Source organism: Nilaparvata lugens, chromosome 2 (genome assembly GCF_014356525.2).
Source record: "Nilaparvata lugens isolate BPH chromosome 2, ASM1435652v1, whole genome shotgun sequence".
Lineage (NCBI taxonomy): Eukaryota > Metazoa > Arthropoda > Insecta > Hemiptera > Delphacidae > Nilaparvata > Nilaparvata lugens.
Window position 1 is genome coordinate 34,446,782 of NC_052505.1, and position 19,128 is coordinate 34,465,909.

A 19,128-nucleotide genomic window follows, 5' to 3' on the forward strand; every position below is an offset into this window, starting at 1 on the left:
GCAGTGGGCCTTGATAATGATAATTATCGACAAGCGAGTTCAAAGTGCGAGGAAAATGGGATTTATTTTCTATCAAGTATTAGATGACATTTTTTCTATAAATAAATAGCGTATTTTGATTAAAATCATTGGGGAACCATGATGTCCCGATATTGATTGACAAAGCATGAGTGTTTCTAACTGTACAGGGTTAGTTCTGTTCTTTGTTTGGAACAAATCATTGTCAAGAAATAACTTCCAGTGAATCTTATTCTACAAAATCAACAGTATTTACAAAAGAAATGAATTTCCAAGTGATAGTCACTGGTAAAAACGTGAATGTACATGAAAAAAGTAGATTGTAGAGAGTCAGTGATAATCTCTAGGCCAATAATTATTATTCCCGCTCTCCTATATTCTCCCATTTGTGGTTGAGTATAATTCCCTTATTATTCGTAATCAGCTGTGAAAATTAGAATAAAAATTCAACGGTACAATAGTGTGAACTGTATACAACTCCACTCTCTGTTATTCAAGAGTTGAACTTTTTCTTGGAAGTAACTGTGGAAATCTAAGTTATATTTCCTACCCAATTATCGAATCGAAGCGCATTTCTACTTTCCAGGAATCAGCTGTGAGGATGACAAAACTCAACAGTCAAAATATACATGTTCCGCTTTTTTACCCTTACTCTCCGTTATTTAGGAGTTGGATGCTTTTCCAAGTTCCTCAAAAGATGCAGATAATATGTGAACAGACCGGTGTCGTCGGATGTAAAGCGAAAATGTAGGTTAGGCGGTAGATTAATACTTTTTTCGGGTGGAAAAATAAGGGTGGTCTATCAGTAAGACGTCGGGGCGCTCCACCCCGGCGAATTTGAGCCGCGCTGTGATTGGTCGACGGGCGGGGGAAACCGGGCGTTGATTGGGCGCCGCAGAGCCTAGTCACTGAGAGAAACGCGCTCAGACGCCCAGTGCTCCGTCGAAAGCCGGACTGAAAACATCTCCAGCATGCGGTCTGTGTCTAGCTGCCCCTGAACACGCAACCTGCAACACACGTCAGTCGACTATGCATGCTCTACAAACCGGATAAACTACTGTGATGTGAAACGCTTGCCAGTTGTGTGATAGGAACAAACTAATAAGATGAAACACTTTCTGACTCTTTGCGGAATGCAATTCCTTTTCTATGCTATCTTAGCTTCAACAAGTTCCAACTCAGGTAAGAAATAATTCACAATAATTTCATTTTTTATCAATGGACTGCGAATATAGGCTACATAATCCTGTTAATTCTCTTCCAATCATTGATATTGTGATTGTGGAATGTAATAAATTGATAAATAATCTTTCTTGTGTTTCCTATTCTTCTATAACTACAGTAAAATTCATAATAGAACATTGATATAAAATGAGTAGGTGGAAGAAATACCTTATTTCCAAAGTAAAAGTGAATTATTATAAGCATCAACAATTATCAAGGATGGAGAACGTGATTTCATTTCTTCTTTTAGTTGATATCCTGATACTGACAAGAAAACTATAGAGATATTTTTCAGCTACATCTCATTGTAGGATATGATTTTTGTTCCAATTTTTCTATTAAAAACTTCTATCAACAAAAATTACGATAGTTTCCACATATAGATCCTTCTTATTGCTCGATAACTGGTACAATAATACTATTCTTGCTAAATATTATTTCTCCACATTTAATGGGGTATTCTGCAAAGTATTGATTGAATGATTCATTTTATTCATTCATTATGAACTGACTGCGGCAAAAGACAAAAAACTTCCAAGAACAGCATATTGGAAATTACGACTTCATGATTCCTATTAATTTATATTTTGTTCAGTTATTTACTTCTGTCTTGAAGAAAAGTTCCACAAGCTCTCTGAATAAAAAAGTTAATCCGGAAATCATCTTTGATACGAAACTAGATAGAACCATTTATTCTAATGATGATGAACGAACCTAATATACAGGTATATTTATTATTCAAATATGTGGATAGACTTTTGTTACCTATTTGTTACCTCATTGAAAAAATTCAAAGGAAAAAGTTATATTAACAAATTCTATCTAAACATAGAATTATAAAAACGTTTTCTGATGAGAGAAGAATCCTTAGGATAGAGCATGTTTAGACAGCATTTATTCCGCTCAGCTTTAAAAATCATAGAAAGTTTCAGGTCTATTAGGTAAGAAGGAACCAAACAATCAGGAGCGATCTTTATAATATATTTTCCCATTTTCCAATCTATATGATCTACAGGAAATCTTCAGTAATATTGAATTGAAATCTCGTTCATTATTACATATTATTAATCCTTGATCCATAGTAAATTGATACTTCAAAACTTCCCGCTTCTAATATCTCACTTATCAGTTCAACATTGAACGAATATTGATATCGGTGTTTAAAGAACTATCATTATTCAAATGCATTTGTAAGAAATACAAAGATGTAACAAATTGACCGGATGAATTTTCTTTGTGAATTATCGCCAATCAGTTCCAGTTGCTAGGAAAAATTCCTCCCCATAACTCAAGTAATAATCATCAAGTTGATGTCGAAAGGTTCACATGATGAAATCGAATTCAACTGGGGAATCCAATTATATTGCATATTATTTAATATTCTGGAATTTGAAATTTCCGGGATGAGCTCAGCATATTCACAGTTTCCGGTAGATCACAATAGCATTATGGGGATTGAATTGACACTGTTAATTCTTGGATAAATGAGGATTACTTGATTCATAGATTACTCAGTTTTGATCATGATCACACAGTGAGTGATTAAAGTAGCGTTAATGTTGTCTTAGATGATGAAAAATATCAATGGTTAGTTATCATATCTGTCAGTAAACAGAACCACGAAGTACTCAGAGTAGGAGCTGTGAATAAAATTTACAACAGTCTCTCTCCTAATTCACACCGTAGATTGAAATTTTAATACCCGCACACCTCATTTGCTAAGAATAATTTGGAGTAGGATTAATTGAAGAGCATTACAAACTGATCTGTTATCATGAATTAACAAAACTGAAATGAATTATGAATATTTTTAACAGGTTGATGATGGATAAGTGATAATATTGAAGTTCAATTCACAGAATATCGACGTTTATGATTACTCAGAACGTGTACTGTGTCAAACCTAACTTGAGCTCGAGGAATTTGTTGTCAGATTAGTTTTCTACTAGTTTTCAAATAAATTCTATATAACTGAGAACCTGCTTCCATTACAAGAATAAATTGAAACACAACATTTAAATAGACAGCAAACCATCTTATAATTATTATCAATTATTTGATTTGTATTCAGCACCAGTGTTACTATGCTCACATGGAAATAAATTCTCTTTGAGATTTTAGAGCTCTCTTTGTTTATGAGCAGCACCAGACATATCAATCCATAATCAATAACTCAACCAGAAAATAGATTTTTTGATTATCAAACATAATACCTGCGTTAAAAAGTACCAAAAATTGTTTTCCAGAGTGCTTGAATGGTTAATTTACTAGGGACTATATTGCGAGTAGTTTAAAGAAGTACGATGTTACTTTTTACAAGCTTTCCAAATCTTTTCTGTAATAAGATGGAAAGGAATGTTTAAGCAATTTCTGCCCTCCCTTGTCAGATTTATGGTGCACCAGCCGCATATTAAGCGGTCCCTAACGCCCATCCGTTCACCATATTACATCCCCCCTTCACCACTCCACCACCATTCTTACCCTCAACTTTGTTCAAGTTCTCCCCTTTGATAAGAAAACTTATTATAATTTCACAATTCTGCACAAGAATCATACGAAATCTAATCACCTATTGCTGCTCTAGAATATTACTGATTTGATTCAAGTTGTGGCCCACTGTTATATTCATCCATTTGAAATATGATATATCAAATTATTTAGAATTGGTTTCGATATCTGTGGAGATAAATTCTGAGTATAATAGCACAATATCATCCATTCATAAGAAGAATAAGGTTATAAAACTTACTATGCATAACTGAAAAATGATTTCATCCATTCTTGAAAATGCAATGCTGCGATTATATCATGTTAGCCCTCGCCAGCCTTGTCACTGGAACAAAGAATTTCCCACACAACTCTTTAACAAAATGAGGAAATTTCCTGTTCAATATGACAAACGAGAGTAAACTAATGGAAAAATTGTGATGAGAATCGTACGTTAAATGCATCCAGAGCTCCGATCATTACAAAAAGAAAATGTTGTCAATGTTTGATCGGTTCAAATCAGTTTCGGCTACCGAGTTGCATCGGAAGCAACGTATTCGAAGTAACTCATTGATTAGATGAGAGAGAACCAACAAAGCCTGATAGTGACATATTGCACTGCAGTTGTGTTGTTAGATTACTGACATGAACCACTGTACATTCACGTTACAATGATATCTTGAATATTCATTCATTTTAGTAGGTAGAAACGCTGCTGTATCAAGAATTCCGGACATGCCGCGTTCCACCAGCGACGACTGAATGTTGCAAACACTCAGGACATTTAACTGCAGGCAGGTATGCAGGCCGCAGTTCACCCTCACATCTCACCTGAATATTATTGAGCCACCAGGTTGCTGCTGCATTTCAAATGCCACATGGATTTCGTTTGAAGATCAAAATATGCTCAGTCAAGTTTGGGATTCAAAATTTAGCAGAAAGAAACAGAGTGAGTACAGAAGAGCAAAAAGTTAGAGACGAATATAACAGTTACACAAAAAAAGTGTTGAAGAGGAGTGAATTTTAAGCTCAGCAATGGAGTGTTCCGTGGTCTAGTGGATAGAGGACAGTGCTTGCGTAGCAGGCTAGACATCCCCGGTTCAAACCACTACCTCCTGGATTTACAAATTTAGGTGGTAGCTTTCAAACCCACTCACCACCAAAAGTTTTTGACAAGGTCACTCCCGTGTTATCTGATGGAAACGTTAATTTGTCGGTCCCAGCTGAAGTATGAGAGTTGTGAGACCCATTGACGGTTGAAATGATATATTCAGGCAAGGTGGAGCTTCCGCCAGGAACCTCCCCACCAATGAAAGCCATACGAATATTATTGTTATTCATATTAAGTTCAGCAATAATACGGAGTACAGCTTTATAGAGTTTTTGTTACAAAGAGGTAGTTTCTGCAAGATATCGTGTGAATGAAAATCCGCGATATCGTGTGAAGCTTAACTTATTACCAAATAATCGTTATCGATCATATCCGTGACTAATCACAAATTACATGAAATAAACAATAAAACTTTTGTACAAGTTTTGTTGAAATTCAGCCTGATTGAGCACGGTTCATCACAGGAATGATATTATTCACTTCCATCAAAAAAGTAGTTTCATCAAAAAGATGAAATATCTTGTTTTCTTCAGAAAGGATAAAAAAATCTTTGTTATCAAGATATTGATTGCCAAGTCCATTGACAATGCTTCCTCTAGAAGGATTCTGCTTTGACTTGAGCTATGTTGATGATACAGAAGTGGCATTACTGTATGGTATTAATATTGTGGCGCTGTATTTGGATATACCAGTATATGCTCCCTGTTTTTTATATGAAATGCCAATTGAGTGCCCAACAGTGATACTATGATCCCTACCATGCAAATGAATTTGCGGAAATTGAAGGCCAAGGAAATTGATTCATTAATTGAATGTGTTGCATAATGATAGTGCTTGGTACCAAGACAGCTCAAACTGTATATCACGAGATGGATCAGGTTAAGAATAAAAACTTTGTATGCTGACAAAAAACACAAATATATTCCCATAAATAAATGCAACAATAAAATATATCAATGCAAAATAAACTTTCTAATATCACAGGGGTTATTATCATTAACAATAATATTTGCTATAAAGATATTTATTAATACTGATATCCGAAGTTTAGGTCCATTCAGAATTTAGCAAATTTGAACATGTTCAGTTCATAGATTTGATAAATATATTTCAACCAATTATAAATAATCCAGAAAATAATTGCTTTAAATCTCAGGGGTATGAATTCGTGCTATGCATGGAAATAAGCTTCCTACAGATTTCTACATATTTATTGAAAAGAGTTCTTAATAAATATACTATAATGTCTAACACGTTGCGAAGTATTCAAGCTTGGATCAACAATTTTTTATAGCACTTTTGAATAATTCCCCAATTCACTAGAAAGAACTTAATAATGAGCTCATTAACTATCACTCTCTCAATAGACGGTTGCTGAAGTTCTCGATTAATTAATTATGTCCAATAATTAATTAGCCAAATCCTTCTGACTCTGCTGGGCTAAGATATGGTCCGGATCATGAATAATTTTTCTATCAGTATTAGCTCCTAAATGGGAATATTTCACAGTTAAGAACTCATAATATTTATTGAGTTCACAAATAATTAAACAGTTAATATAAATGAATAATTTGACATTAAAAAATGGGCTGGCTTGTTAATTTAAAGGAACCCTATTTTCTGATGCGTCTACCCTCCACAAAATCTCAAGCCAGAGAGATTCCTAGAAAATTTTCATCTTTTTCCTCTAAAATTTGTAAGCCCTTGCCTGGTTGATTTTCAAGTCTTCGTAAGACGTAATATGATTGGCTATTCAAGATTCAGGGTTTCCCTAGCTCTTTGTTATACAACAAATAAATAAAAAATGACTATTATTAATTATTAACATTTATTGTAGGTTACTAAATTGTATGGTAAGTCAAAAGAATTACAATTAAAAGAATCACGTTGAACAATGATGCAATAACTGTACAAATTTTATACATTGATCTCTATGTGATCTCTAGTTACTCTGTTTTTGTGTTTTTTTGGATACCAATAAATATTCGAAGTATTACAATAATTAATGCCTCTCAAATTTACATACCATTCCCTTACATTTAATATTTCCTAGTAGTTCTGTGAACAGTAGACCTTACGCAGTATTCTCATCCACAAGTACCTGATTATAGACCTTATGGAAATACAGCAATAGACTGGCTTCTCCACATATCTGTGTAATCACTTGTCAGCTGATTTATGATGAATAATTCTATAGTCTGATTTTTACTCTAATATTGGCGTATCAAGGAGGCACCTTTTTCCTTTTATATTATCCTTGAAATGCAAAATTTCCAAAAACCTTGTATATACGTCGTCACGCAATTAAAGAAGGAACATACCTGTCAAATTTCATGAAAATCTATTACCGTGTTTCGCTGTAAATGCGCAACATATGAACATATGAACATATAAGCATTTAAACATTAAGAGAAATGCCAAACCGTCAACTTGAATCTTAGACCTCACTTTGCTCGCTCAATAAATTATATTGAAATAAAACATATTTTTGTTACAATAATTGGTTGGTCGGTCAGCTGATTAATTGAGCAATAAGCTGAATAAGTCGGCTGAACTGAGATCATGTGACCTACAGAATCATAACAAGAAATTCAACCTCTAAATAACATGAATGTTTTATTTTTGTGTCTGCCGAGAACAAATTACAATATTCTCCATAATTTTATTCCTGCCAATGAATTTAGACTAGTGTATAGTTGGATCTTTCATTGATCTCTTATCGCTTTGTCGATAATAGCTGTACCTCTTATCAAAAAAGAAGATTCAATTTTATAATAATTCTACCTTGACTGGGCTGATCGTTTTCAGTTTGCTAATTCTTTCTAAGATGATTTATTTTATTTATTATTACATTGTGAGTCACACGTTACATCACAATATCAAACATATTTTTCACTATTCCTTTAAAAACAAATTGAATTATGAATTCCTATTTATAATAACAGTATTGTGACGTATCGGAAAGTAAGCTTTTACTATTTCATTACGTAATAAGAAAGCGATTTATAATATGTATCACCGTTTGTAACCAATGTTGTAATTTTTTTTAAATATTGAGGGCTCCACCACTTCCCAGATGGGCAGAAAAGTTACAAAGGAGATACATAGCTGATGATGGTAGAACAGATATTTCTTAAATAAAAAGTAGAAATCATTCTATGAAATACAAAATTCATTTGTTTACAATATTTAAAAAGAAAATTAATTTGAAAAGTTAAGTTAATAGTTATTTCATTGAGGCTATGAAGAAAAGGAAATCAGATTATTATCGAACAAGTCTTAGTTCTCTTATATAAAAAGGAGTTTTCATTTATTTCAATCCCATCAATTTTTGATAACTATCTATTTAAGATTATAAGGATTTTCCTCTTAGTTGAAACTCTCTACATTTTATTTATTATTTTCAAATTCCTATAAAAAGAAAAACAACATGACATTATAACTAATGAAATGATGAATAATTATTTGAGTACCATACCAATCACCTTTATGATGACCATCTCGTCAGCTTTGGCTGGAGGGTGAGTTCTAGAGGAAGATCCAGGTCCTGGCCAGTCAGAGTCTTTGGGTGTTCGGAGGAGCGGCACACGAGAGACTGATTCGAAAAAGTGAGAAAATCTAATATGAAAATGCCGGCTGGTGGGGAGACTGGAAAGTTCCACCACTCTGAAGCTCTGCGATTTTTCATTCATTTGCGTAATTTAGCTTTCTAGTGATCCTGATTTTATTATTGGAAATTAAAAAAGAAAATAAATTTGAATTCTGATGTGTTCGAGGAGCTGTCAAAACCAGTATTTATTGTGATATCTTTGATTTGACAATAGCGGCTTCTATGAGTGAACTATCTTAAAGAGTGTAAGAGGAGTCTTAACTTAATGATAAATGAAAAAGTTGTAGCACAAGTTTTCTCTCCAATGTTATCATGTTGTGAATTGTTATTAACCTGTTTACCCAGAGAATTGTGCATCAGAGCAGAGCTTTCGCGTTGAAAAGTATTTTCTATTCATACAAGTAGTGGGTAGTGATTGAAATACTCACACAAATCAATATTTCTACACAGAAAGTCAATCGAAAGCAATGCAAGTCATAATGCATCAGGTAGTGTTGCATGACGTTGGAATTCAATTTATTACAGCAGTCGAGTGGAGTAAAATGGGATGATTGGCAGCTTACTTTAAAACATCCATTCGAGGGATAGATGGTTTGATGATGTAATTCAAAGTAAAATTTTTGCGAAGTAGGATGACATTGAAATATCTTCAATCAAACGCAACTGAAAAATCAGTCTACATGATCGAAATAACTCGATTGAAGAATCTTTGAACAGCTCGATTGAAGCGGCACTTTGAACAGCAAAAGCTCAGAAAACAGTGATATTGACAGTTCCATAAAGCGTACATAAAATCATACTGGGTAAATAATATGACAGTTTTGATAAGTGCTATGTGAGATCGGAATGAAACTTTTGGACAGCTAGTTTTGCGAAACTTCTGAGGTAACAATTCACGGATATCATAATAATGTGGAGAACGATTACAGACACATCAATTTAAAAATTGATAATTCTCTTCCCAAAAACCTCCATTTAAAAAATATTAGCTGGTTAAAGGGATACAATAAAATATTATCAGTTCAATCTGTAGATTTGTATATCCATACTGAAAATTATATTTAAGATTCGTAGGGAAGAAGTATGATTGGCAGTTCAATTAGAATTCTCGGGCAACTCAACTGAAGATTATATTATTCAATTTCTCGACTAGGAATACCCTAGTTTGGAACTTGTATTTGAGAGTATGAGATGAGTGGCAGCTTAGATAAAAAATATCCACACTGCTCCACTTCTCACAAAACGTAATAGCATGGCTTCACTTTAGAGAGTCGAATTCAATTTCCTCCCCGGGCGAGCACTCTTTAGATGGTCGACGGCTGATAGTCGGCAGGAGTCCCGTGGTGCAGACAAATTGTGCGTCGACCACAGGGGAAAAACGAACGAAGTCGGTCCATTTTGTGAACGAGGCTGGTGGGTGAGCTGTGCGCTGCCTTCTTTGTGTCTGTCTGTCTCCCCGGGTACCTGGGCCGTGACAGTCTAACGGAGCATTGCCGAGACGCGTTAAGTAAATCGAGAAAAGAGGAAACAAACGCGATTCTATTACTGAGGCGGAAATTAAACGGACCGCCGTGGACGAGGGGCGCCAACCATTGCTCGGACTCGGACATCTCTACTGACCGACTTGCAACTTGTGTCGATACTTGTGTCGCACCACTCACTCCATGCAATTAACGCGTTCACGTCGACTCAACGAACTCACTGTTCTGCATGTGAGCTGCGATTTTTCGTCGCGTCATCGTAGAATTATGAGCGTCCAATCTGGGTAGTCACAGCGTGACTTCGCCAAATGAATGCCTAACGAAAAATGTGATGAGATTTTTGTGGCTTGGGGAAATTTTGTCGTGCAGTTGAATGTGTTCTCCATATATGTTTCTGTTTAGGTGAAGTGTAATGGAATATTTTCATATTCAATTTTACTGTGCCCTTGTATGGATCGATATCACCTTTACTAGGTCGAACTGCTTGTGATTTGATTCTAACAATAGCTAGGTATATAAATAAATGCATCCATTTCCACACTCACATTCAAATTCAAATTATAATTGAATTTCATTCATTTGTCATGATATTATATACAAGTAAATAAAGTAAATATTCTTAATTGCAATATGGCACTACCGGCAAAAAACAATATTAAAGTGTGTGTGTGCGAAGTTGAGGCAATCTTCCACATATATTGTGAATATCAAAAATTAGTGTGAACTCACAATAGTGAGAGAAAAGATGGACGACTTGGATGTCGAAGGCACTAGAAAGAGGGAAGAGGGATGACCTGGCAAGAAATAGGAAAGTTGTATCGCCCAACATCTTGTAAAGAAGGGACTACACCAAACGGAGCTCATGACCGAGACTCCTGGAAGCGGCTGACCCAAAACGACGACCCCACCTGAGTGGGAAAAGGCTGAGAAGAAGAAGAAAAAAACTATGAGCTCACAATATGATTCGGTATATACAAGTATATACAAATCACTCTATAAATTCATGATTGATCTTGATTAATGATTATGATAGTGACAAAATGACGAATAATCGATTCCAATGGAGAGACACTAATTACTGAATTGTTTATTTCAACTGAACCAATTTCGAAGATTCGTTGGGATGAATGATTTTGAAATCACTCAAATCATTCCTAAAAAATTATATTGAGATGATGTTGATTGTTAACATACGTAACATATATTCCCAAATTTATCAGTTCTTTCCAAATTTGAAATAAACAGAAAAAAATAAATAACACACAGATTCCTAACAGGAGGAATGTCCTTCAGATTAAATCTTGCATTGTCAGATTTGTCACTACCTACATTATCCTACTTACCCTCCAGTCACTTCTTATTATTTGTGCACCAACGAATGCATTGAATATTTTTGCGGATGTTTCAAGAAGGAATGGATAATAAGCTGATAAGTGCTCTACGTTTTTTTTCTGCGTGGCAAGGACTTCCTTGTTCCGAGACGAGCAAAAGCCAAAGTGAGGTCGGATTATCCACGAATGTCTTGAGTCGCCGACTGTAGGCATCCACCGAGAAAGCAGCAGAAGTGTTTCTATGATTATTCTTGTTTTGTCCCCTTCACTCCTCATCCATCTCTCTTCCACTGATCTCTTCCTTCCTCTGAGGAGGCTCTAATCCAACCACAGAAAAGCTCCGCCACCTCTGACTCGCATAAAAGCAACAGCAGCAAACCACTTCACAAGCCTAATCCTTCAACATTCCTCCCTGTAATAACGGTAATGATAACAGTATTGATTCACGACGGAGACAGGCGTTCTCTGCTCTTCATTCATCACTTTCTCTCGAATGCAAATTTGTTGCGTTGCTCGACACTCAACTATTCATTAGCTTTGATGCTTACGCGACTTGATCTTGCAAGTGGCAATAGCAGCAACTTATTAACAAGCCTCGAGTCGCTTTCAAATTTTGTTTCACTTTTTGTTCTACATTGTGCTTGTAACCAAAACATTGATTCAAACATCCAGGGGAGTGGGTTGAATTTCCACAAAAATTGTGTGGGTTGCTGAAGAAATGAGAGAAAAACATGAATAATATTAATAAATGAATGTCATAAGGTATTTTCTATCAATGCCACTAATTCTTTAATGCAATAAACAATGCTCTATCATGAGGAGAAAAACAGGCAACTTTATTGATTCCTATAATAAATGTACAAATAATAAAGTAGTGTACAAACGTAGTTGTTCGTGTCATTGATGCTAGGATAACTGAATAGCTAGAACAACATCAGTAATTAATTTATAATTGCAAGATAATTAATAATATTATCAATATTTCAAGAATTGGGAAGGCCTAAAAGGGGAGATATGTAACAAATTTTTTCTTCCATTGGAATCCATAGGAATCAGATTAATGATTGAATAATACAATATATGATAGAAAATACAGGACAATCAAACTTTTCATTTTTTAAAGTGAATAGTGTTATATTTACTTACCCTTCATATATTTCTCTTGTTCAGTGCCTTGCATTTAATTATTGTATCTATGTTATCTGAAGGCTGTAATAATTTATTGTAATGTTTGGATAAACATTTTCAACCTGTCATGTGACTTCAAATTTTTTGAGGAATATTTAATGTGTATCATACTCTACCAGGTTGTCTCTGATTCCATAAATTAGAATTTGGAATAATTATTTCATTTCTTAAATATTGATGGGATGGACTCTTATGATGAAGCTTTTAGAGTTACAAGCTTTGAGGCATGAAGTTTGAGGCCTTGAAGTTTGAAGCTTTGAAGCTTAGAGTTACAAAGGTTACTCTAGATATGGCTCCAAATTTCGAAATGATAATACCTTCTCAAAAAATGTGTATTTCCATAATTTGCAAAAAGTATGCTCAATTTGCAATTATTTGAAAATGTGAAAGAATCCACATATGTCACCACAATTCTTTATTTGCCGATCAGTTCGATTCAGGTGATTATTTGTCACATACCTGTGATTGCCGACTGTGATTGGTTACTGAGAGAATGATAAATGCTGTGATGTGACTGGCTACATGCGCTTACATGCAATAATCACCATGTCGGACACAGGACAGCCAACAAATATTAGCACAAGCCAAGCGCCACAGACCACCATGGATCAGTTTATTGAGAGCTGGCTGGACGGTGTAGTGCAGCCCTGTTTACTCTGTGCCAGTCCATTTGAATTGAGTCTTCATTCCAAATATCAAGGTGAACTCAGATGATGACTTGTTCAACATCATTGATCTGCATCAACTGATTAAATTTCTTCAATCATGCTACCATGTTTGCACTCCATTAATTAACCCTTTCTCTCATCAAGAGCTGGTTGACAATGATTGTCATAGTTTTCTATAATCTTTTCAGGTTTTGAATAATGGAGGTCATCGATAACCGTAGTTATGGCTAAACATTTTGAAAAAGTTTAGATAGCACATATAATATAGACTCTTTCACTCAAGTAATTAGAATATTTTCCCATTCACAATGCATTTCAGACTTTCAGACTTCATTCTCTTGGGTTCACTTTATGAAATGCCAATTGGAGACATCATGTCTGAGATTCTGAGTTTAAAAAACTATTTTGATGACAACATTCCAAAATCTTCTCATACAATACGGTAGTAAGGAGTTGCAACAGAAGATTTATCATTATATTTCTTTTGAGGAAATATGTCACACAACACAAATAAATATTTTATGAAGGGATATTCCAATTATTATGTGGATAGATTTCGAGGATTGACTTCACTCAGATACCAACGATACCTTGTGAGATAGTACGAATGCTTTTGTACTTGGAAATGATAAAGTTCATCTATGTAAAATATATAAAAGAACTTCTCATTTTTTTAATAGATGTTATATTCACTCTGCCTCCATAGCTATTATCGAGTTGGAAGAGCAAAACAGCCTTGAATAGATTAATAATGAGATAAAGTAGAAAAAAATCGAAGTTCAACAAATCAACAATATAGTCAGAGATAATATTGGGAGAAGCCTGATAGAAGTTTCGGGAAGAATCGTCAAGGCGAATGCGGAGTAACCCACAATAAAAAATGAATGTTTAATCATATCTAGGTTCATTGGAAGTTGACCTTTCAAATTAGTATCTCGTGAATTACTCAAAATAATAAGGAAGTTACAGTATTTTAATTTCTTCATTTTTGTTCAATTCAAAAAGTTAATGCTACTCATTACTTTCAATTGTAGGCCTATTGATGATTGATATTCCAGTCAAAAGTTGAGCGGGAGACAACAGCAGTCCGTGATATACAATTATAGAAACTTCGATGAAATGACAGAATCTTTACACACGTGAATAAATTAAATAACTGGTAAACCAGCTTTATCTAGGTGATAGAAAAAGATCAATGGCATTGAATAGAATACACACGAAAGGATATTTCAGAGTTTATTTCCAATGCTTCTAAATTTATTAAACCTTCCTGAATTTCACCTGAATGAAGAATTGTTTAATTTTTTGTTCATGGAATGTAAATCGAACACACGTTTTAAGACTAAATAATCAAACCTCTGAGATTCACACTACTTACGAAAGCAGTTATTGATAGTTTTATTCATAATTATGATATTTTTCTATTCAGTTTACTTTTGATTGTGCATCGCAATGTATAGTCAGTTTTTGTCTCAGTTTCTTTCTAATTTCACTCATAGAAGTGTTTTGAAGTAATCACCTTTGATAAGATAGCCTTTGATTCGTATTCCTTATGAGCTTTTTTATTAATTCCATATAAATGAATCAGTGTAGATCACATAATTTTGTTACTCAGGTATTGAATGAACACGAACTAAACTGATGGTCGATACTGACTGTGTTATCAAACAACCTGGAAATATATCAATTTAGAATATTCTTGTGTTGATTGATAGAGAGCAACATTTGCTAAACTTAAAAAAATACGCTTTTTTAAATTATTTTAATATTGATGAATGTGGTCTCATAGCATCATCGCTGATTCATCTATGATCTAGCAATTATAGTTTAATTATCATAATGATCGAAGTGATTTTCCACTATTTGATGTTAAATAATAATAGTTTAATGTATCCTCAGTTTTCCTCCCAATCCGTGTTTTTTTAAAATAAATTGAAATAAAATAGGAAAATACTATAAAAACATGAAGAGAGCTCTACCTACATTATAGGAGATGTTTCAGTGTCAATGCAACCTTTCTCAAAGCTATTTCTACAGTCTGAATTGATGAGAAAGGGGGTTCAGACACTGCAATTGAAAAGGTTGAGTTCCCTTCATTTTTTTAATCTCTACAGTTATATTCCAAGTGCTTTCCTATAATAATTAATATCAAGGCACCGAGATTCGCTCGTTATTTGTATTTATTGATAAACAGAACACAATTCTCTAAAATGATCGGGTTTATATTTTACAGCTGGCTATATGTCATCTTATAAATTTCGGGGATGCGATATTTCGATTTTTTACATACTCACTCGCTCACTTACTTATTTACTATTCACAGCTGTTTCAGCAAAGGATGAATTATTTTTCAAATGGGGACTTGGAGACACCCAAGTATGTGACTGTGGGGCGATGGAGCAGACAGTGCACGACATTATATTCGAGTGTGAGAGACGTGCCTACCTGGGCGAGGCTAACGACTTCACTGTAGCAAGTCCCCGGGCAATACAGTATATTTCATCCCTTGACGTGCACTTATAAAAGTGTGAAATTTTAATAATATTGACAAAAAAAATGCCATACGCTAAATAATAAATAATAAGGTAATCATTGAGTTGGTTTCCCATAGCAACCATGAAGTGTAACCATGTGACATTTCTCCCCACTCAAATTGCACACTTGAGGAGTTGGTCAATATGCCTTCTTCATATTGAACCATCCTCCATTTTCACTTTATATAAAAGTTCACTTTCTCTTGCAATTATTTATCCAAAGCTCCACTTCAGTCATGGATTCGAATAATTTCGTGCCTGTTCTTTGTCTCCCACCCTAAACTCTCGCCTGGCTCTTCTAGTTCCTTCGTGTGCTCCTGCTCTTTTATTAGACTGTGGCCGCTGCAGTCCTAGGCGTGTCCTAATATCTCTCCCGTACATTAAGCTGTAGGCGTTCGATCCAGTTTCATTGGGTGACTGTCTAAGCTGCATAAGAAACCTGAAGAGTTCAACTTCCAGTTTCTCTCCTTTATCTTCCATTGCCTTCAATGAATTCTTTACGGTCTGGACATATCTTTCTGCTTGCCCATTGGAAGATGGGTGGTAAGGTGCCGTTGTTTTGTGTATCACTCCGTTTGCAGATAAGAATTTATTGAAAGTTAATGATGTGAATTGACTCCCATTGTCTGAGATCAAAATCAAGGGTAGGCCAAATGTGGCAAATAGTTTTTGTAGTTCCTTGATACACCATTCTGAAGACGTGTTTTTAGTGGGAATTACTTCAGTCCATTTGGTGAATGAATCCACTATGATGAAATAGTACTGTCCTTGTGATGGTCCTGCAAAGTCGATATGCATCCTCTCCCATGGGCCTTGAGAAGCAAGTCATGTATGATTTGGTTCTTTCTTTGGTTGGTTCTGTTTCAAACAACATTGTTTACAAGTCCTTACCATATTTTCAATGTCCTTGTCTATGTTATTCCATGTACAATAACTTCTAGCCAAAGCTTTCATCTTATCCATACCAAAGTGTCCAACATGCAGTTCTTTAAGTAGATCGCGTTGAAGCGCTTCTGGTATTAGTACCCTACAACCTTTGAATATACATCCATCCTGAAGTGACAGTTCATTGTCATGGAAACCCAATTTCTCAACAGATTCTCTTGCCTGCAGTGCATGTAGAACTGGTTGTAAGAACTTGTCTTTTTAGTCTTTTTAGCTATTATCTGACTGTCGACCAGATAAACTTTGTCAACTTTGTCTTCTGATTTGTGAAGTCCTTGAGCGACAATAATATGTCCATGGTATTTTATACTTGTTTCAAAGAATTTACATTTATCTCTGTTCAGTTTCAAATTGTTACGTCGAATTCGTTCTAGTACCATACTCAGTCTAGTCATCAACTCTTCCGACGATTTACCCTAAATAATTATATCGTCAAAGAAACATTGTACACCAGAAATTCCTTGCAGAGTTCTATCCATGAAATTCTGCCAAAGAGCAGGTGCAACTTTGACTCCAGATTGTTTCTTTGTGACGGCAACTAAATGCCTGATGATGTGTTGAGCCACAGCGATAGCATTTCCCTTTTAGTTTTTCAAATGTTAATGTTTGTGATTTAGAGCAACGAGTTTCATTTTTCATTGTAGAGTCCTTTTTAGTATTATCCCTATAACGATTATTTCTATTGTCAATCTGATTCACTCCATTTTCATCAATATAATTCATGTATGTATTTTTGAATGACTCTGCATGTGCTTTAGCGGTTTCAAAAATACGTGCTTGAGCTACAGTTTCTTTCAGGCTCATATTCCCAAATTGAAAAAGTTTTTTTTTGATTTCTGTCGAAACTAACCCCGAAACAAAAGCATCTCTTTTGTGTTTGTTTCTATTCTCTTCGGTAGTTACACCAGTGAAATTTTATGCTAAGCTGAGCCTTTTTAACTCAGTGTAAAAATGATCGATTGACTCACCATTTTGTTGTTTCGCTCTAGCAAGACAGTATCAAGAATAAACTTTGTTTTTGGGTTTAACAAACATTTCTTCCAACATGGATATCATCTCCTTGTACGTTGAATAGTTTTCCACTATTTCTAGTGCCGGTGATAAGAAAATTTGTCAGCATCATCATTTGTTATTCAGGCTTCGTTCCAGTAACCTGCAGAAAATTTTCAAAAGTCTTTCTCCAGTGATTCCAACTCTTTTCAGCCGTAGGAGAGTCTGGGTCTATCGCCAATTCTTATGGTTTGAGAAGGTTGTTTGTGTGTACATTCAGTTGCTGTTCCGTATCGTTTCCTTCCTTGTGCCTCGTCGGCACCGTAGTATTTCTTTTCGGCATTATAACTTTATCCAATTTCCAATTTTGTCGCCAATGTTATGTTCTGAAGTAATGAATATTATATGTTCAATTACCATCCATTTTATTATATAGTTGAGTACAAACTGAATAACTTATATACAAGGTAATCATTGAGTTGGTTGCCCATAGCAACCATGAAGTGTAACCATGTGACAGTGATAATAATATATTCTATATGATTATAGGAAAATATTATCCTGACCCATGACTGTAAAATTGATGATAATGATACAGGAAATTTCTCATGACTAATCAGCCCTCAGATCCAGAATCTGTGGATATTTTTCATATAAACAAGATTGAAGTTAATCTCTTCTGATTGAGTAAGCTATGAGATAAAATAATCATTATTATTGGTGGTGCTATTATTGCAGTCTGCTTGGACTCCAGGCTTCTCACATAGAGAGACCAGCCTGGTGGTATCTATGATGTTGAGCTGATGTAATCTTGGTTGAAAGTCGAGACTGTTGATGAGAAGCTTTCCACTTGTCATAATAAACCAGTAAACACAATGCATCAACAACTAGGTCTAATAAAAGTTAGTTCAAAGTTGAATACTAGATAGTTAGTAATTTAGTGGTTAAATTCATTGATTCATTCTCACGAGCTTTATTGGAGGAGTTGGGCTTAATTTATGTCACAGCTGTTGACAAAAAATACAATGTGTTGGTCATGAGGGGGTCATGAGGGAGGTCAAGTGCCATCTTTGCCTGCGGCGCCAGGCCTGGCCTACTGCCAGACAACCAACCACATCCACCAACTTTCACTTCAATAAATTACGGGAAAACACTGTTTTTCAGAAAAATGTAAGCGTGAGAAGTATTTCGTCGACAAAATTGAATTTCAGAAAGATATTGTGTATTCCACGTTTCTGTTATTAGTTAGCTGGGAGAATGTGGTGAATTCATGTGTCTCCCTTGGTTTCTGAACACTTCTAAACAGTTTCAACACTTCTAGACAGTTCTAATCACAGTCGGAATAGTGTGTCACGCCATATATGGACTCTCTCGTGCAAAATACCCTTGAAATATTCTTAAATGGAGCTCAAATGAGATTCTCTGAATTTTTAGTTGAATAGATTTTAAAAATCCCTTCCCAAATGACTGCCTTCGTCCCTGAAAATCTTGAGAAGTCGTCAGGATTGAGGTCAATACTTAAAATCAGTACCCTTGTAAGG

The 19,128-nt window shown here is 34.9% G+C and overlaps 1 protein-coding gene across 2 annotated transcripts in view; it reads left to right on the forward strand.

The window, feature by feature from the left end:
- The first annotated feature begins 919 nt into the window (after window positions 1-919).
- LOC111054892 (lachesin) overlaps window positions 920-19,128 on the forward strand; it is a 172,576-nt gene continuing 154,367 nt past the window's right edge. For both annotated transcript variants that reach the window (XM_039421078.1, XM_039421079.1), the window contains exon 1: window positions 920-1,200. In XM_039421078.1, coding sequence (XP_039277012.1) covers window positions 1,125-1,200 — 76 coding nt within the window. In that variant the 5' untranslated portion in view covers window positions 920-1,124. The remainder of the gene's footprint in view (window positions 1,201-19,128) is intronic.